At 35.1% G+C, this 20,574-nt stretch overlaps 3 protein-coding genes across 15 annotated transcripts in view; all 3 read right to left on the bottom strand.

Annotated features, from left to right (window-relative positions):
* Positions 1–4,184: 4,184 nt before the first annotated feature.
* Tailor (tailor) lies at positions 4,185–6,608 on the bottom strand. Its single transcript, XM_073974737.1, has 6 exons — positions 6,451–6,608; positions 5,586–6,003; positions 5,050–5,532; positions 4,810–4,986; positions 4,555–4,747; positions 4,185–4,493 (listed from the first exon to the last, which is right to left on the bottom strand). The coding sequence occupies exons 1-6, from the start codon at positions 6,469–6,471 to the stop codon at positions 4,310–4,312; spliced, it is 1,476 nt and encodes a 491-aa protein (XP_073830838.1). The 5' UTR covers positions 6,472–6,608; the 3' UTR covers positions 4,185–4,309.
* A 2,705-nt stretch (positions 6,609–9,313) lies between these two features.
* Positions 9,314–15,549, bottom strand: LOC141397892 (uncharacterized). 2 transcript variants are annotated; one of them, XM_073974755.1, is made up of 3 exons: positions 15,312–15,549; positions 15,103–15,253; positions 9,314–10,279 (listed from the first exon to the last, which is right to left on the bottom strand). In XM_073974755.1, the coding sequence occupies exons 1-3, from the start codon at positions 15,439–15,441 to the stop codon at positions 9,928–9,930; spliced, it is 633 nt and encodes a 210-aa protein (XP_073830856.1). In that variant the 5' UTR covers positions 15,442–15,549; the 3' UTR covers positions 9,314–9,927. The 2 variants fall into 2 exon arrangements, with proteins under 2 accessions (XP_073830856.1, XP_073830864.1); XM_073974763.1 differs by lacking the exons at positions 15,103–15,253; positions 15,312–15,549 and adding an exon at positions 13,728–14,034.
* Positions 15,550–17,511: 1,962 nt separating this feature from the next.
* The window catches only part of Tk (Tachykinin), a 118,221-nt gene continuing 115,158 nt past the window's right edge, over positions 17,512–20,574 (bottom strand). For 9 of the 12 annotated variants that reach the window (XM_073963491.1, XM_073963493.1, XM_073963494.1 and 6 more), the window contains 2 exons: positions 20,231–20,573; positions 17,512–18,329 (listed from right to left, as the gene is read on the bottom strand). In XM_073963491.1, coding sequence (XP_073819592.1) covers positions 18,307–18,329; positions 20,231–20,573 — 366 coding nt within the window. In that variant the 3' untranslated portion in view covers positions 17,512–18,306. The remainder of the gene's footprint in view (positions 18,330–20,230; position 20,574) is intronic. The other 3 variants (XM_073963500.1, XM_073963501.1, XM_073963502.1) reach the window with 1 other exon arrangement.

Here is a 20,574-nt window from a genome sequence, read left to right as displayed (position 1 = left end):
AGAAATTTCAATGCATCAAATGGTATGTTCCAGAACTGCAAGAGTCTACTAATTTTTACTATTTTTTCGATAACATAAAGGAAAAAGTTTTATCGTAGTAAAAATTAGTAGCTTCTTGCATGTTCTGGAACTGATATAAAGTGATATGGCAATGCACTGTACAACAAAAAGAAAACAGCAGAAAACGAATAAAAAATGAAATTGTGTGGTGAAGAAGGAATTACATATGGGCGAAAAAAAGTGACAGATGGGCTGACTTCCGCATCGTCAGTTGCTTTACAAATGACAAATTATATATCATGTATTATGTTTCTTTACAACTACGAAGCTACGTGTTTCTAAACGTCAAAAACAGATATTTTTAATGCAGATAAAACGCAAACAAGCATCACTTTGTTTTCTGATACATTCGCATGTGATTTCAGGCCAGAACAGAATCAATCGTCGCTTTTCATATGTGTTGTCACTTTGCGTATACATTTTGTATATAAAAAGTGACAACCCATATGTAAAATACATATCGTGTAAAGTACCTATAAAGGAGATCGCAGGTGGATTTGCAAAGAGGCTCTGACATTCCTTTATAATTTGACATTTGGGGAAGCAAGCAAAGCAAGCGACGATTGATTCTGTTCTGGCCTTTAGGGATACGTATTAAGCGCTCGAACATACGGTGCGTTGTGCGTCGCGGATTAAAGCACTCGGCACATACGATCCTTTTAGTGACACGTTGGGACACGCGTTGTCCCAAAAAAAAGTTAAATTATGTTTAACTTTAATGCGCCAGCCACATTGTTGTTTTTCAAAAAACTTGGCATCACTTACACTTTTTTCATGTGGTTGTTGTAGCGCGACGCTCAACGCACCCTATGTGCCGAGCGCTTAAGTCGAGCGTATACTTTTTGTAAGTTGAACAAACTCAACTTTGACAGAACCATGGCGAAACATTATTGTGCCATGGACAGAAGGTTATTGTTTGTATGTGTGTGTGTTTTGTATTTTAGAAACAAAAGCCCAACAAAACATGAAATACAATTCATTGCAAAGGAAAATTATTTGTTTTACGAATGAAAACATTTAAGTAATGCTAAGTTTATATTTACGAAATCCTCTCGATTTCTACTGTCAGTTTCATAGCTCAAACGTCAAATGAAATCTCATCTGGATTTCATTTGAAGTTTAACCTATGGATTTGACAGTTGAAATCGAGTGGATTTCATAAATGTAAACCAAGCATAAGTTTCGGTCGCGGATTTTGTGTTTTAAATGTGATTTGGGACTCAACTTATTTGGGTAAACGGACGCTCAGAGAGCGTTGTTGTGGTAGAAAGGTGAAATATTTGTGTGCGTCCCGTCGTTATTTAGGTTTAGCAGTTCCCAAGCAAAAGGCGACTTTTCGATTTTTGGTTAAAACTTAAAATCGATCTTTTGATTCTTAAGTGGGGTACACACGATCAGTTTTGCTCAAATAATCGGTAGTATAGCCGTTCATTTTTGTCAGTCATCAGGCAACCACAAAATATTTTGTGGTTGCTGGACAGTTTGACATTTATCTATATTTACAAAAAATTGACAGTCAAAACAGATCGTGTGTACCCCGCTTTACTCAGAACTCAAAAATCGATCTTTCGATTCTTACTTAGAACTCACTTAAGCCCTAAACACGTCCAACGTTTGAGTAAAGTTTTGTGCCATTTCTCGTAGATGAATAAAGGAAAAAGTGCTGCCAAGTATTCTTCTACCAGAAATGACACCAAACTTTACTCAAACGTTGGATGTGTTTACAGTTTTAAGGCCGCTGCACATACGGCGCGTTAAGCGTTACGTTACAACAACCACATGAAAACTTCAAGAACAAACTTGGCATCACTTACACATTTTCATGTGGTTGTTGTTTTCAACGCGCAACGCGTCGCACAACGGACCGTATGTATTTCGCCCATTAAAGCTGAAAGCACATCCAACGTTTGAGTAAAGTTTTGTGTCATTTCTGGTAGATGAATAAAAGACAAAGTGCTGCCAAGTTTCAATTTTTCTTTATTCTTCTACCAGAAATGACTCTAAACTTTACTCAACAGTTGGATGTGTTTCCAGCTTTAAGTTGCAACGGCAGAGACAAAACTCACTGGATGTCTACATTCATGATCGAGCTGACATACTTCCTGGCCCAAAAAGCTTTAAACCCCCTTTTTGGCACAAAATAAAAATGACTGAGAAGCACGATAACTTTTGAATCGAGTATCCAATTTAGCTGAAATCGTTATTGGTCTGTTCCTTTACTTTTAAAAATGGTAAAACCGGCAAAAGTAGTAAAATTTGTAAACTGCTCCCATATGAATTGTATGTTGTCTAAAGTAAAGTAACGCTTTTCGAGTAAAAAGCTTATAATTCTTCCAAATGTGCGTACATGGGGTGACCAAAATGCTTGGGGCGTGAAGTGAGAGGTGAAGTGTGTCTTAGACCATACCCGTTTACTTCTCTCAGGGATGAGAATTCGATTGACTGAAGAAAATGTTGGCGGTTATTCTGAACAAAAATGGTCTGTTCCAGAACTGCAAGAATCTACGAATTTTTACTATTTTCTTCGATAACATAAAGGGAAATATGTTATCGTAGTAAAAAATAGTAGCTTCTTGCAGGTTCTGGAACAGAGCGACAATTCCCCGTAAATTTTGGGGTCGATCATCGATAACAATTATCGTTGAGTGGCGTTGCCAGTTGTCAAAATTGATCCACGTATGGCAACTCTCAACTGAAGTTGCGAATCTCAGTTGACGAAGCGGCTGTTTTTCAGCAACCACCAATTTTCAGTTGCAGTGAACATTTTCGAAGAAACAAGAAGTAAAATAGAAGGAAAAAATAAACATTTTGTTAACAATTATTGATTCTTTGCATCATTAATTAATTTTGTGTATCAATATGGTAAAAATAACGACAAAGCAGCAGTTCGAAATATTAATTGATAAACTGAGTGAAAATCCAAACTTAGCCCGAGGAGTTCGGGAAGCGTGGAGGTCCATTTCGGGCAGTTTAAACAGCCATGAACCTCCAACACGAACACCTGAAGAGTGGCAGAGTCTGGATTCACTTTAAAGCAAAGTTGAAAAAGAAAACGCCTCAAAATAAAATAAACTTCAACGACACTGGTGGTGGTTCATCGCAATAAGTGAATTTATCGCCTTTGGAGCGGACAGCAGCAAATCTTTTGCAAATGAATTTGGTGACAAATACAGTAGGTTCAGTATAAGTACAAATGACGAACATCCTCAATCTATATAGCCAACTACACCAGGGAATTTCGTTTTTGAATAAAAATGGTTTTTATTTTGCCTTTTTTCCTCCTCTGTCAACTTCGAAACGATCCAATTTTGGCATAATTTGTCCTCTTTCAAATGGACAACTTCCTTCAATACTCTCGACAATGTAGATTGAGCCATGCAATTGTTGAAATCATTGCCATGGGACTTTTGGAAACTTCCGTCCTCCAAGAAACGCAACGCTGCGCACTCTTTTAAAAGTGGGGGTATTGCTGTTGATCTGTAACTTACTTTGAAGTCATCCTTTAACGTTTCCACAACGTAAACTACGGCATCCTTTGGCAATCGAAAATACGCCTTAAACCTGAAATAATTTACTGATTGTACAGATCTTTCCACATGATCATCAGCTTACAGTGCAGATGGCAATTCCAATGGATTCGACTTGTCCCTCAAATTTCTTCTAATAGATGCAATGTCCTGTACATTTTCTTCATCATCAAAAAATAATTCCACCGAACTTATCATTTTTTGGGACAGCAAATAAAACTTGACGATCCGAAGATTCAGTGGACAGGTTATATTCCAATCTTGGTTTGTTTTCCAAATTTGCTCGACAGCCAAAATATTAAAATATTGTCCAGAATACACAAGAGTTATCCAAAGCGCAATTATTTTTAAAATGTTTTTTTTTTTTTTTTTTTTTTTTGGCGAATAGAGTTCATAAGTTTAAAAAAACACTGATCGATAACATGTTTATCGACCACCCAGTTGAGTTGACATTAATGGTACAACATTTCGTCTCAGTCGCGCTGACAACGCAACTCAAGTTTAGTGGCAATACAAGATAGACCTATTTGCCTTTCCGTCGTTTAAACTAAAAGGAGAAAGTGAAGAATAGCCCGTGTTAAGAACATAAGAAAGGGGTTTTTTAGAAAATAATAAGAAATATTATTTATTATAACAAAAGTAAATACAAATAACGCATTTGTCAATTGCGACAGCTTCGTTCTGTGCCAACAAACAACAATTGTAATGCCCTTTAACATAAATCATGGCTTTTTCGATTGTATAACAAGTGGCAAAGATTTGACCATAAATTCCCGGAAAACTTTTAAAGTAAATTCACTAATGCCTTTGGTTGTATTGTGGTTGAGTTGTATTGGGTCTTGAACGACCATAGGTTTGCTTGAGGCAAGTTCCAAATCTTTGGCATTGGCAACAAACTTCATATACCTAGAATAAAGTGAAAAGTAACGATTAATGTGTATTATAAATGAAAACGTTTGCAACCAACCTTTCTGGCATACAATTATTCAGCTCACTTTTAGCAACAACTTCACCTTTGTATGGACAAATGATGTGATTGGCATAATCAAATTGTATGTAATATTTGAAGAATCCTTCAACTAGTTGAAACAATATTTCGGGAGCAAGAAATTTTATTTTTAAATCTTGAAGATTAGGGGAAACAAAGGTGCCACACCAAGCTGCAAAGATATATATTTTATTAACAACTAGGTTTTCTGTAGATATCATCGGGCATACTTACGTCCCACCATGAGTGCTGTTGATGTGTCAACACTGTCAAATAATTTCGAAAAAGCTGGTAAATAGTTTAGAGTTTGTAAATAAAATACAGCCATCAAAATCAAGGTGTACGTATTGAATTCATTTTTCATTCCTATTAGGTTTAGCCACTTTTTAATATAAATACAAAAAACACGAACTGTAAGGAAAATAACAACACTGTAGAATAACATATGAGCAATTATTTATTTCCATTACTCACCAGTTGGTTGCAAACCATAAATGTATTCCATAAGTTTGGTATTTATGTGACCTAAACTATTGGAGAAATTTATGTCACATTCAATGCTCGTGGATGCATGTAGAACTTTTAAGATCGGAACTCGAGCACCTTTCACAGCCACTACACTTTTCCATGATTTTTTGTGATTTTTAAGAGCTTTGTCTACTCTATTCAGTTTTGCTAAAGTTGAATCCGTGGCACGATTTTGATAGGTTTTAAATGTGTCACCAATATCTATGAACAAGTCTAGATCCGAATCACGTGTACCAATTCCTGACATTCGGGAACCGAATTTATAGATTCTTATTGATTCATTGGGGAACATTGGCTTCAACAATTCCAATAGATCATTTTCAATCTCTTTGTATTCGGGTATACACTTCAGTTTATCGCCAATTTGTACAGCGACACTAAGCTGTTCAAACGAGCTAATTGCGTCCATGGAGAGGAATAAACGGGCCTCTGGAGTAAAAAGAAATAAAAATCGCATGTTATATATAAACGAACCCACTTACTCTTCTTCAAGACTACAGCTTGTGCCAAACGTTTTTGCTTAATTTTTTCTTTTTGCTCTTTACGTTCTGCCTTCTTCTCTTTGCGTTGTTCAATGGTCAATGGTTTCTTTGTAATTTTTTTGCTACAATCATCGGACAAATGTAATACAACATTGCTTGGTTTTGCTCCTAAATCCGATCGACAGGCTTTACATCTGAAGGATCGTTGTATAAAATTGATTCTTTCAGCATCAATAAATTGTGTATTCTCTGTTTGCACAACTTCAGTGTTCGCCTTTTCCAGGAAATCATTAATTGTGGCCATAACATTTTCAAAAGCCTCCGCTAATTGGGCATCGAGAATGCAAAGTTCCGGATTGTTACTTATCTTGTTGATAGTATTGACAAATACCTTTGCCTCAACTGTTAATGGATGCATCTGCGAAAAAGATACAAATTTGAGATTATTAATAACAACTAAAAATGCAAACATCAGCATGTCAACAAATGGCGTTTGTGTGAAGATATCCTAATATGTATTTCAATACAATCTTACACAAGTTATTTTAAACAACCGGGAATGGTTGGTGCTAGTTTTGACGATGTAGTCAAATGACAGGAAAGCATCCAAAAAACATAACCGAGGGGAGTAATAATATAATTGTTCCACAAACATCCCACAACTCATATCTATGATGCACTCCGATCCGATTCATATTAGTACAACGATATGCACCTATTTTGAAAATTATTAACAGTTATATTCTTTTTTCTTGGAAAGCTATCCACATTTTTACTTGTAAGAAGCCAAGAATTTTGAAAAGACCATGCAACATTTTGAAGTAATGCCGTCTTAAGAACTCTGAATGATCACAAAATTACTTACATAGTTTAGTACTTCCCCCATATTGAAGCAGATCCGGTATTATACGAATATTTTCCGACAAAAATTAATTTTTCTTGGCCTGTTGCTTTTTGCCTAGCTCGGGATTTCTTTCTCTTTGTTTAATTAGAGATCTATAAATTGTTTTCAAAAAGGTGTCTAAAATTTGATTATGTTTGAACAAGGGATCTATAAATTGTTTTGTTGATTGATCCGACAACACTTCACTTGCCAATAAGTCGATCGGTTAAGGGGAGAACACAATGGATTTTTGCTGCTTATTTTTTCGGCCCCGCTTCAAAGCGGGAAAGTGAAATTGGTCTATTTTCAATAGGACAGACCACAACGAAGCGAGGCTTCAGGCCACAAAGATGAATATTGTTGAACTTTTGAACTCCTCGCCTGGCTTCATTTTTGACATTTCGTTTCGACATTCAATTTAGCTTTGTTCCTTTACTTTTTTAATGGTAAGAGTGGTAAAAGGGAAAAGTGTCAAAATTGCTCTCTCATGATCATTTTTACCAGAAAAGTAAAGGAACGGAAAAATGGTAGATATGGCAGCAATGTCAAAAAGAAACATAAAAAAACAATTTTCGTCTTTTATTTCTCAGTTTTTAATTTAGTTTTGTCAGGGTTCGACTTTTTCTTCTGTTTTTTTTTCGTCGATTATCTTCTTCATTGTGAAATAATCGACAAACAAAAGTCGAAAAATCAATTCTGCCATTTTTTACCTGCAGAAATTTGTCTGGTATCCTGTGGTAGAAGAGAAAGCCATTTTCGCTCTCTCTCCCCTCTCACTCTCTTAAAAATTGCTACCTGTTTTGCCACTTTTCGGGGTTAAGGAACGCTTTGCAGGTTAAAAATGGTAACAAATGGTAAAAATGCTAACCTCAGGTAAGTAAAGGAACACAGCTTTTGATATAAACACGTGTTCAATCTGAAAAATAGAATTTGGCTGTAATTTTTATGTTCGGTACTATTTATTTACGAACAATTCATATTAAAAAACTTAGTTTTATTTGATATATTGAAAAAAATATGTTTATAGCGCCCATGAATTTTACGCTTCGATGTGTGATACCAAGAAATAAGCGGCCTAGTGAAGAAATAAGAGCTGACTGTGTTCTCACCTTTAAAGGCCTCGGCACATACGGCGCGTTGAGTTTTGCGATGCGTTACGCGCTGATATGTCACACGCGTTAGATTTTGCTAACGCACATGAGACGCGCCACCAACACACCACTAAAAAACATATGTTTTCTGAATGCAATAGTATGTGTATGTGTGCCGCGCTCACAATTAGAAATTTGTTTGAAAACAAAATCTGGAAAATTATTTATCTTGATGGATATTTTAACAATACGCTATTATGCAAATATTGCCTACGGGTTATATGAGGCTTTGAAATGTTTACCAAGACCAAGAAGGTTTTGGGTGAGGCCTCTCTTTGAACGTAGGGATGAGGACGGCTTCTTTGCTCTGGACTTCGAAAGACTATATAATACTGACTTGGAACAATTCCAACTTTTGGTAAGAATGACGCCCGCAGTATTTGATGTCCTCTTCCATATATTGGAATCTGAATTAACCAAAAATTCAAATAGACCCACAATTTCTGCAAAGTGTCGTTTGTTTTTAACGCTAATGTAAGTTAGTAAAATAATTTTAGTGTTTTTAGGATAACTATATGTACTTACTTTTCCAGATATCTGGCAAATGGGGATAGTGTAAGCTATTTATCCGTGACATTCAAGATTGGAGCCTCAACAGTGAGATATATTATAAAAGATACGTGCCAAAAGATTTGGGAAAAACTCTCGACTCAGTACCTAGAAACTCCATTGACAGCAGACTGGTCGAAAATGGCGGAAAGGTTTGAAGAAGTATGGAATTTTCCACATTGTGTAGGAGCCATTGATGGAAAACATGTATATATAAAATCCCCACACAATTCAGGATCAATGTACTACAATTATAAAGGTATTTGCCTAAATCCAAACTTGGAAGAAGAAACTAACTTTTATTTTTTTGTTAAGGTACATATTCCATAGTTTTAATGGCGGTTTGCGACGCAGACTACAGGTTTACAGTTGTGGATATAGGGGCATATGGATCACAAAGTGATGGTGGCGTGCTAAGAAACTCTGAGTTTGGAAAATGTCTTCTAAACAACGAGCTAAATCTACCCCCAGATGCTCCAATAGAAGTCGATGGGGAAAATGTGCCCTATTTTCTCGTGGGAGATGCAGCTTTTCCGCTAAGAAACAATCTAATGCGTCCCTATCCAGGAATACTTCTCCCTGCAGACAGAGAAATGTACAATATGAGACTTTCCAGAGCAAGGAGGACTATCGAGAATGCCTTTGGGATATTAACGGCTAGGTGGAGGATATTACTTGGTCCATTATATGTTAGCCCACATGTTGCTGAAAATATTGTGAAAGCAACTATTGTCCTTCACAACTTTCTGAAGGATAATGATGAGAAGTACTGCCCTAAGAACTTTGCGGGCGATAAGGACGGTAGAAAGGGTTTGTGGAGAGACGAGATAAAAAACCAGAAAAATCTAACAAAACTTAAAAAAAATAATTCTAATAATGCTTCGAAAAGAGCATTTGAAATAAGAGATATACTGAAAGGCTACATATCTAGGAATACGTATCCTTAATACGGGATATTCACAAACCTATGATCTCTACTTTTTATTTTATTTATTTAATATCACAGTAAAAAAGTAAAGTAAAACATTCTTTAAATATGCCAAGCAATAAGTACCAAATTTCATTCTGTTTGACTTAGGTCCTTCTTGTATACAATATATGTATGTATATAGATTTCTTTTAATCGAAATGAAACAATTTTAATATGAATTCAAAATATTTATTTCAAATAAAATGGAAAAATTATTTACTCTAAGGGCCACTATTATGTCTTCTTTTACTTTTGGATGGATTTTAAAACGCAAAATGAACCAATTTGCAGTCATCACAAATATATTTTACACATTAAAGTTAATGACAAGAATGTCCTCCATGAAATTTAACGATCACATTTACCTTTAAATAACCGGAACTCTATAAATCTGTTCGGAAAATCCAAACGTTAACAAAAGAAGACATATAGTAATGGGGGTAGGTAAGACTAGAAACACTTATGACGATATACATTTTTTATAAAGTTCAATACATGATATGTATTTAAATAAAAGGTAAAACAAACAGAAAATCGACCAATTCTAGTAAAAAAAAAATCATTGCTCAAATTTGTCTGTTTTTAGGAGGGGATGATGGTGTCCTAAAAACTGACAATTGGAATAATGTATTATTGGTTTACTTAGGTTTTAGAGAAACAGTCATCTAGGCAATAAATATTTACTTAAAAGATATAAAAAGTAACTTAAAAAAACATTATATATAGTCAGTCCATAAGTATATAAAAGGTACAAGTTCAATTCAAATGATATGTTTTATACTAAGTCTATTAAATATATAAAATATTTACTCTTTCTGCAACAAGATTTATTATTTCAACTTCTATTAGCCTTCTAGATTTGTCATCCATCGTTTTTAACATGGAATCAATATACTTATAAAATCCATTATTTGTTAATTCTCCTTCCATGTTCACTTTGACTGCGCTATTAAGGTTTCCCATTACTTCGCAAAATTTCTCGTGGGCTTCATCGGTTTTACGCTTCTTATTTTTTGGAAGATCAGTAGGAGAGGTTTCTGGAGTTGCCTGCGGCAACACTTCAAATGAAGTTTCATAAGAACTTTCAAAGTCCTCTGTTAAATACTCTTCTCCTTGATAGGAATCGAAATTGCTTGTTGTTCTAGAAATACATATAAAAATATTACATTTCAAAAATATAGAAAACATTGTAAATACTTGCATTTAGGTAGTAAAAAATCATTTAATAATTCATATACAAAGGATTTGGGAAGGATATAGTCGACGATGCCGACTACGTTGACATTGAACTGAAGTTAACATATCCATTATTTAATTTATTTCAATTCAGGTTAGGTTCAAATCATGGCAGAACTACTAGGTAGTGCATTACACCAGCTGATCGAATATGAAAAGTCAAATCCCTTTATAAAAAAATATTTTTGTTGTAATTTCCCCAACAACATAAAGAAAGTTTTGACATAACATATTCAAAATTTTACGATGCCATACCTGGGTAATTGTGCCATGGTTCAAATGCAAACATTCAAAATTGTAACCTTTACCTCTCCTGTGTTCAACCCCCCTCCAGAATTGAGATCGTAACGTATGCGTACGTACGATTGTACGATCTTGATATCATTTGTGAAATGCTGAATTCCTATTTGACTGATCTTACCATCTTTTTCCACGCGCGGAATATGCAAATACCCACCACTAACCACATGGACGACAGAGGTGAGAACAGAGTTGAATGTCACGGTCGATGATAGCAGAATTCCGACCACAAACTATCCCAATATTCTAGGGGTCACATCCGACAGCATGTTCCCGTCGTCCGTGCATAACACGACTATCTGTGACAAGCCAACGATACAAGAGAGAATCCCTAGATCACAATGGAAAAATATTCAAAGCTGTCACAACTACAACAGGGTGCCTCCTCATGTCTGCCCTGGACCATCTACATAGGGAGACAAAGATTCTTCCTGTATACAACGAAAGCATACCATTGTGATGGTCGGGCGTTACCGTGAAAGCCATCCTAATCACCGCATGGTTGATAAAACACGCTACGTTTGGCTCAATTACGATCTGGATGGTGCAGACGTCTTAGTATTGGATTGCTGACACCGTACAAAACATCTGCTCAGCATGCGGAAGATGCCCGCGCGTTACTCTCCACCTTTTCAACTGCCTTACCAAACCTACTCAACTATCACCTGTGGAATTGAGTCACAACTCATCATTGTTTTCAAAATTTCACATCTGAGGAATGTTGGGAAATGGATTCAAAAACCTCCTACATACACATGTATTCAATTTTGGACATCAGATAAATTCTCCAATTGTTTTAAAACTGTTTCCAGCAGTTTTTCTCCAATATGATAATGGATTGTGAATGTAATAAATTGTAACGATCCTCTTTGGTATAATAATCATTCTTCCATATTGTATTTCATTAATTGGCCTATTGGCTTTGTAATACATGTTAAATTGAATAAATAAATAGTACAGATACAGGGCAAAAAATTGACGGGACTTCTCAATTACAATTTGTAAGTTCCGAAATATCACCCACAGGTAACTGCTAAAGCTGCAGCTTTTCTCACAATGGTAGCAACTTCAATGGGTGAAAGTGTTAGATCATCAACAAATTTCATTAAGGCATACATAAACTCTTTTGTTTGACGTGTAACATCGTCTGGTACCATGCTAGAAAACGTAAACTTTTTGGGAAAGGGGGCATTTTCCAATTGTTCTGAATGGAAGAGAAAACGTTCAATTATTGCTTCAAATTCTTAAATGTTTTCTACAACCATGAGCAGAGTTTTTCCTTGTCGAGCATGTCACGGAAAACATGGACCAAACGTTGTAGAATTGGGAACATTCCAACATTTTTTAAATATACATCCAAGTCCATATTTACATTAGGCAATTTTCCTTGCGGCAATTGTCATTTTGTCGGCGTGAGAGGGTGTTGAGAGGCAAAGGGTTAACATATACCACACATCTCAAACTGACAATTGCCGCAAGGAAAATTACCTACTATCGCTTCAGTTACACATGCCAGTGAATTGGTGCCAATTGAGTTCATGTATTATACTCGAAAATGCCGAAAAAGTGTTCGACTGGCATGCAGTTTTCTTGTGTGTTTACACATGCCAGTGCAAGTTCAATTTCAAAATTATTTTAAGCCGCATTAACACACAAAAGTGCATTATATTTCAGATTTAAAACACAATTCACAACATATTTCATTACTTTTTATTTTATTTCGCTTTAAAAAGATTGTTTTCAATCATAAACATAATGAATCTGGTATTGCCGCCTTTTCAATATTGTATAATCCCAGAGGGGAAATTATTTGTCAACATATATTTTCATAAAAAACATCAAAATTATGTCTTTATTTACCACTAATATATTTATAATATATTTATTATTATTTGTGTTTCCTAATCTTTTTGAAAATATGCATTAAATCTTTGCATTCTTAAAAGAAACAAAAATGTACATGGATTAAAAAATAGTCTCGGCAACTCTTTTTTCATTTTCGACATATCACTGGCAGCCAGCTCAAAATTTTGCTGGCATGAAAAATCTAGTGCCAGTGGAGTCGACAATTCAAAAAATGTAATTGTGGTAGTAAAAAATTGTGTATGTATTGAATTTTTCGAACTGTCACTGGCATGTGTAAAGGTTGGGTTAAAAGATGATACAATAAGAAGGTAGCATTATCAGTCCAGCTGATGAATCTTGAATTTATGTCAAATTTTGACATCTTATGTTACCAAAAACGGCCGTTGCTGCTACCTTCTCATTGTATCATGAATATAAATATGGACTATTTTTTTTTAAATATTCACCTCATTATAGTTATCTCTCATATTTTACAATTCCCACAAAACATTCGCCGTATAACCATAGCACTTAAATGTGCTAATTGAAAGCATAATCATAATTCTCAGCAAAATGTTCGGATCGGTCCATGACGACGAGCTCATACCTACATATTTCATTGACAGATTTTGTCAGCGATGTTGACCACAAATCCTCCAAATAGCTAGTGGTCACAACATCACCAGCCTTACATAATATTCGAGCACAAAGAAACCCGCAATGTAACAAATGTACAATTTATAGGCATCCAAATTATCATGCATTCCTGGAGGTGGCTGCAATACTAGCTTTGCTTGATAACTTCGCTGTTACATTAGTGAAAATCAATTCAATCTTGGGTACTTAATTTTAATCATCTGCTGTCGCAGTGTCAGCAGCACGTTTCTTCGTCGAGTTCTTGTGATCTTCGATTATGGTATTGATATCACAACTTTTTGGTATGTTCGATTGCTTCTTTCCAGAAGCTCTCTAAAATCAGCTTCCGATGAATCACTTATATTGTCCTTAATCACCGTTATAGCATGACGCAAATTTATAACTTTGCAATTTAGGTAAATGTGGCATTTCCAAAGTTTTCAGTGCACGCAGATATTGATAATACTGCTTTTTGGAAGCCTGCTGGAAAAAAATATTTAGTATTCTAAGGAGAGCAGACATTATTGGAGAGTATCTATGGCCGAGGCTAGATTTGACTCAACTTGTCTTGCCTTAACAAATTCATTGCCTTGTTGTATGATCTGTTGTAATGATTTATCCATGTTTGCTCTTCCACGGCCAGCAGATAGACTTGTGTTCTCACTTGCAACAGCTCTTTAATGGAATCGATGAAACCCTGATATGAAAGATTACAAATTCTTTCGATTTCTTTAACCTTCTTTAACTTAACATTTGACATATTTTCCTATTACACAAAATTTGTAAACATCTGCGTAATTTCGGAACGAACAGTTCAAATTAATTATTCCCAAGAAAAAATTATTGGAACTAAATTTGGCTCATTCGTTCCTCTAGTTCCTTCAATCTCGGAACCAAGGTCTGTACAAGGGCGCACCCACCTTTAGTCGAATCATTAATTTAATCCTTGAGTTTCCGACAAAAATCGATAACATTAAACGCAAGATGCACAAAATTCCAAAAAGCTGTAATATAAGCTTTGTTCCTTTACGTGCAAGAATCTTCAAGTTTTGCCACTTTTTACTCGAAAAGCGTTCCTTTACTTTTGACACCATGCAATTCATATTGGGGGCAGTTTACAACTTTTACTACTTTTGCCGGTTTTACCATTTTCAAAAGTAAAGGAACAGACCAATAAACAGTTGCTCTGTTCCAGAACCTGCAAGAAGCTACTATTTTTTACTACGATAACATTTTTTCCTTTATGTTATCGGAAAAAATAGTAAAAATTAGTAGATTCTTGCAGTACTGGAACATACCAAGTGTGTGTGTGTTCGTTTAATCAAAATTTGTATAAATTGTTACTGGATGTTGTTCGTTTGTTTACAAGAAGTTACTGGACATGTATAAATTATTGATTAATGGTATGTTCCTTTACTTTTGAAAGTGGTAAAACCGGCAAAAGTAGCAAAAGTTGTAATCTGCTTCCATATGAATTGTATGGTGTCTGAAGTAAAGGAACGATTTTCGAGTAAAAAGTTGTAAAACTTGAAGATTCTTGCACGTAAAGGAACAGAGCTTAAACGACACACCTATTGTCTGCCAAGTCATCGCGAAGTGTGGTACGTGTGAAATCAATCGGTTCATCTTTTCAAGGTCTAGTGAGTTATCACTCACTCACTATGCCAAGTGATCCAAAATAAATGGCCAAGAATCTGCGTAATTCTAGGACAGTGAAATGTAATTCAAGTGACGGCAATAAGTTGGACAGAAAACAATATTACTTTGTTCTATATATCTTCTATAGAAGCACTCATTCTTTGAGAAAGGTTCTATAGTAGCACCCTTTCTTTTAGAAAGTGGGCCTAGGGCGAATATTTCGCGCTGTCACGTACATACATCGGCAAAACAAACTTATATTACAATTTCTATTGAGGAGTAGGATTATTATTAATAAAATTAACTTACGGTCTCGGCTGCAGATGATCGCGTAGGAAGGACATCGAGGCGGAAAACTTCCAGTCCATATATTCGGGAGCTTCACTCCCCGAAGCCAGCTTCAACTCTTCCTTCACAAACCGGTCCCTCAGACTCTTCCACCTTGTCTGGCACTGTTTTACTGTGAAAATAAACAAAAATAATAGAACAAATTTTAATAAATTTTGGTTTCTCCTTACCTGGTTTACCGACAGCATTTGCCACAGCGTCCCATGCCTTTTCCTTCGAGAATTTATTTCTATACGACTTTGAGGATTTGTCGTATATGCATGTATGTTGCTGGACGGCATTTATCAGGGCTTCTTCCATTTTCAATTATATTATTTTTTATTTTTCCTTAAAAATGCAAGCGAAACGCAGAAAATGAAATGAACAATAACTACAACAATTTCCAATTTACGCCATTTTGATTTGTAACATATGATCACAAAATGTAAACAAACAAATGTCAAAAGCGAACGCGCGTCGTAACGCATGGAGTTAAAAAAATTTTAACTTCCGTGCGTTTCAAATTGCGTTGATCAGTGCAACCATATGGATTTCCATATTGTTTAAAATGCCGTGCGTTAACGCGTGACATGAAATAACGCTGACGGACCGTATGTGCCGAGGGCTTAAGGCCTGCGTACATAAGCTGCCTTGCCTGATTGCCTTGCTTTCCTGCTTCATTTCTGACATAATAAAAATAAAAGAATAAAGGGAGCCGAGCAAATTTCGAACTGGGTTGCCCTTTTCTTTTTATTCTTTTATCAGAAGCAAGCAAGGTAAGCAGGCAAGGCAGCTTATGTACTCACCCCTTTATGCTCAATAGAAATGCTTGGTATACATTTACGAAATCCACTCGATTTCAACTGTCAATTCCTTTGCGTATACCTCAAATGAAAACTCATCTGAAATCCAATTGGATTTGAGTTGACGTTTAAGCAAAGGAATTGACAGTTGAAATCGAGTGGATTTCGTAAATGTAAACCAAGCATTAAAGGCCTGGGTACATAAGCTGCCTCGCCTGCTTGCATTGCTTCCCTGCTTCATTTCTGGCATAACAAAAATAAAAGAATAAAGAAGGCCGAGCCAATTTCGAACTAGGTCGCCCTTTTCTTTTTTATTCTTTTATCAGTAGCAATCAAGGCAAGAAGGCATGGTAGAATAAGAAAAGGTAGCAGCAATACACAGCTGACTGAACTCGGTTGTAACGTTAGTGTCAAATTTCATATGACATTTTATACATTTATTTCTATTTCGATGTACATTAGGGACATATATTTTTTGAGAAAAAAAAAAAATATATCATTCAGAAAAAACCATTTCCCAGAAAGACTTCTTCATATCAATGATATGTAACCTCCTCCAAGTTCGAACGATAAGCCGCGCAGTAAATCCCCGCTTGTAGAGGCGATACAACGTTTGTTAATATGTGAGGTATTTTGTTAAAATTAAAAAAAAAATAAAGCCCTAATAAACATGTGCTTCTTTGATTTCTAAAACAAAACATTGAAACAGCTTCTCCTTTTTCTATGAATTTCCAGCGACCCCAAACTTTTCTGCGAGAATTTATGCATTTAGTGGAATGATGTGGAAACATAAAAATTGAAAATGTAACGAATTTTCATTCATGTTTTCCAAAATATTCACCCAAATGTGAAAAATTATTAGTTTTTTAAATTCCAATAATTTATAGACATTTCCTTGTTTTGTTTACAAATACAACTGGCAGTAACGTTACAAACAAAAACAAATTCCTTTGTGGTTGTTGTTCGAGTTGTATTTGTTGTAGTATTTACTTTACCTTATATTTGTTCTACCATGGCTTTCGACATGGACTCCAACTCCACTCCATAAAAAACTCCCGTCTCGTGAATTACAGCAAAAATGTTCGCAAGTTTAGTGTTTATTTCTTTATTTTATAAACAATTCTTAGAAATTTATACACTATTTTTCGTTTTTGGAAAAAATGATTTCGCCAGCGGCGGGTAGGTATTAACAAACTGGTTTGTTTTGTAGGGATCATTAAGCATGTGCATAAAATGTATCCAACGGAGTGTTTTTTTTTTCATAACTCCGTGCGTGTGGACTGCATCGAAGGATGTAGTGAAATCATAACTCCACATGCACAACTTCCAATTTTTTTTTGCTGGGTATGAATTCACTTATGAATTTTACAAGAGAGCGCGCTGCTAGGATGCCCTCCATTTTGCTTTCACAGCACACAGCTAGGATGCACTCCATTTTCGATCCAAATCACGGCATTTGATGCAAACTTGTATCAAACGGAGTTCTTTTTTCATGACTCCGTGTGGATGCATCGAAAGGTCCTGGGTTCCCTTAAAATTTTCATTTAGTTGCCAGTGTAAATTAGATTTAAATCAAAAGTAAAACATATTTTTTTCACTTTTCGTATTTATTTCATCTATTTTTTTTAGATTTAGTTTTTTTTTTTTTAATTTTTGTATATTATTAATAAGTAAATATGTAGTGTTGTTGTATTGTTGATAGTATACATTTATAATTCACATAAAATATTATTACTATTGTTTGTTCGTTATAATAATACGATTGCCTTTTTTATGTACAGTGTAAATGAAAGTTGTGCAAAGTGTAATTGTTTTTTTTTTCATTTTTTTCTATTTAATATTAAAGTATCTCTTTAAATATAAATTACAGTGGTGGTTGATTTAGTTTCGGATAATATAGATTTTTCCAGTTATTTATTTTGATTGCATTTTATGCATTATATAGGAAACTTCTAGTGTATATATGTTTGTGTTTCATTATACAAAGTTTTAGGTTACGTTAGTTAGATATTGTAAATGTTAAAAATAAAGAAAATAAAATAATAAAAGTATGTATATATTTAGTATGTATAAATTCTAACAACATTTCTAAATAATACCAGCCCAGTTTTTGAGATTATTTAGAATGTTCGTCGTTTTTTCTAAGAACTAAAGGTAATTTTGTATTAAATATATATAGTCCGTTTATTGTTGTTATTTGTGTTTGTTATAATGATAAGAATTGTTATAATAAATATTATGTTTTCAGGTTGTTGTTGTTGCTGCACGTTATAATTATTGTGGAGGCCAAACATACATAAATACACAAAAATCAATAATTTCCCTTTTAAAAAGTTATCGTTTATTTTTCCTTAGTTGCTTTTAGTTATCCCCTCCTTCTGGTTTAGTTGGTCGTAAACATATCATCTGAAAATATAAAGTAAAACATTTTTTGAGTGTGTTTTAATAATGCAAATCAATGTTTGGACCCTACTTAATATTATAATAGTACGTTTACATTTACGAAATCGAGTGGGTTTCAACTGTCAATTCCTTTGAAAACTCATCGGAAATCCATTGAACTTCGTTTAAGTATTGGAATTGACAGTTGAAATCGAGGGGATTTCCTAAATATAAACGTACTATTAGACACATAAAACTAAATTTGTCCCGTCTCACACTAATGTAATTTCATGGAAGAAATGTCATGAAATTATAGGATTATGGATCAAGTTTCACACTACATCAAATTGGCCTAGTCTGGAACTCGAACCAGTAGTGCGATTCTCTAAAACATTTTTTGAGTTACCGACAAAAATCAGTAAAATTAAAACGCAAAGTTATGAATGAAAAATTCAAATAAAAGTTGACAACACTCTTGCTATCGGTAGAACCTTGCGACTCCTTTTTATTCGTCGCTAACTTACCGAAAAACATCGGTAATTACAGAAATTATAAGCATTTTAATTTTACCGACAATTGTCGGTAACTCCAAAAATGAGTTAAGGCCAGCCTCCTAAGTCCATATTTACATTAGGCAATTTTCCTTGCGGCAATTGTCAGTTTGTAAGTCCCAATTTACATTAGGCGAGTTTACTTGCGGCAATTGTCAGTTTGTAGGTAAGAGAGGGTGCTGAGAGGCAAAGGGTTACCATATGCCTCACCTCTCTCTCCTACAAAATGACAATTGCCGCAAGTAAACTCGCCCAATGTATGTTGGGACTATGTGAGAGAGGGTATTGAGAGGCAAAGGGTTACCATATGCCTCACCTCTCTCTGCATCAAACTAACAATTGCCGCAAGGAAAATGGCCTAATGTAAATTGGGACTAAAGGAGAACGCAGGCGGATTTGGCATTCCTTTATAATTTGACGTTTGGGGAAGCAAGCAAAGCAAGCGACGACTGATTCTGTTCTGACTTTTAGAGAATCGCACTACTGGAGTACGAAATCCACTCGATTTCAACTGTCAATTCCAATGCTTATACCCCGTTTGCACTTAACCGGATTTAATAAACCCACTGGATTTCAATTCCATAGAGCAAACGGCAAAAAAATCCAACGCAAACGCCGTTTTGAACGTCAATGAATTCTAATGGATGTGATTTCAATTTATTTTTATTTCATTTTACGTAAACGCAAAGAAATTGACAGTTGAAAACCACTCGATTTCGTAAATGTAAACGTACTACAACGTTTCAGTAAAGTTGGGCGCATGACACAATTACCAAGGTAGTGGTGTCACACCAGCTGTTCGAATATGAAATGTCAAATCCCTTTATACAAAATATTTTTCTTGTAATTTCCCCAACAATATAAAGAAAATTTTGACATAACATATTCAAAATTTTACGATACCACTACCTGGTTAATTGTGCCATGGTTGGGCGTTATTTCTTATAAAAGAGAAAGGGTAATATAGATCGAAAGTTTCTTTATTATTTTTTCAAATGACGCCCAACTTTTCTGAAACTTTGAATGTGTTTACGGCTTCAGCCATGATAAGATTATAATGCTTGGTTTACATTTATGAAATCCACTCGATTTCAACTGTCAATTCCTTTGCTTATGCGTCAAATGAAAACTCATCCGAAATCCATTGGATTTCATTTGACGTTTAAGCAATGGAATTGACAGTTGAAATCGAGTGGATTTCGTAAATGTAAATCAAGCATAAAGTGACGTAAAATGGCGTGGTGGTTGTTTTCAATTTTTCAAATTTGTTGTTATTGTGAATAAATTGTATGAAAATATAAACAAACCTTTTGACATCTTGTAGAGCTGTTGTTGTACTAGTTACGTGACCTTGTAAATAGATCTTGAACTCACCTGTATTTGATGGCCGTTTTCCACGCATACCGACAAATCCATTGGGTGCCCGCTTGCCAGTGTTGCCGTACATTAAACGCAATGCCGAGCCATCATTCGTCACTACACCACCACCATTCGTCCTGAGAGCTGTTGTCATGGGTGCCAACACTGGCGAATACCACCATCGAATGTTATGACCAAGATTTTCCCCTTCATAGCTGTTATCATCTCCAACATCGCCCAATGAACTTTTCTTGCCTCTGACCGCAACAAATTTATTACCAAAATCAAGAAATCTTTGACGTTTACCACCAGGACCTGAGTTAGGTGCAGACTTTTTCCAAAAATCAAAAAAATAACGC

This window comes from Musca autumnalis, unplaced genomic scaffold (assembly GCF_047663935.1).
Source record: "Musca autumnalis isolate F117 unplaced genomic scaffold, ASM4766393v1 scaffold_1, whole genome shotgun sequence".
In the NCBI taxonomy this organism is placed as follows: Eukaryota; Metazoa; Arthropoda; class Insecta; order Diptera; family Muscidae; genus Musca; species Musca autumnalis.
Note: the sequence above shows the minus strand (reverse complement) of the source record. Positions and strands in the feature narration are given on the sequence as shown.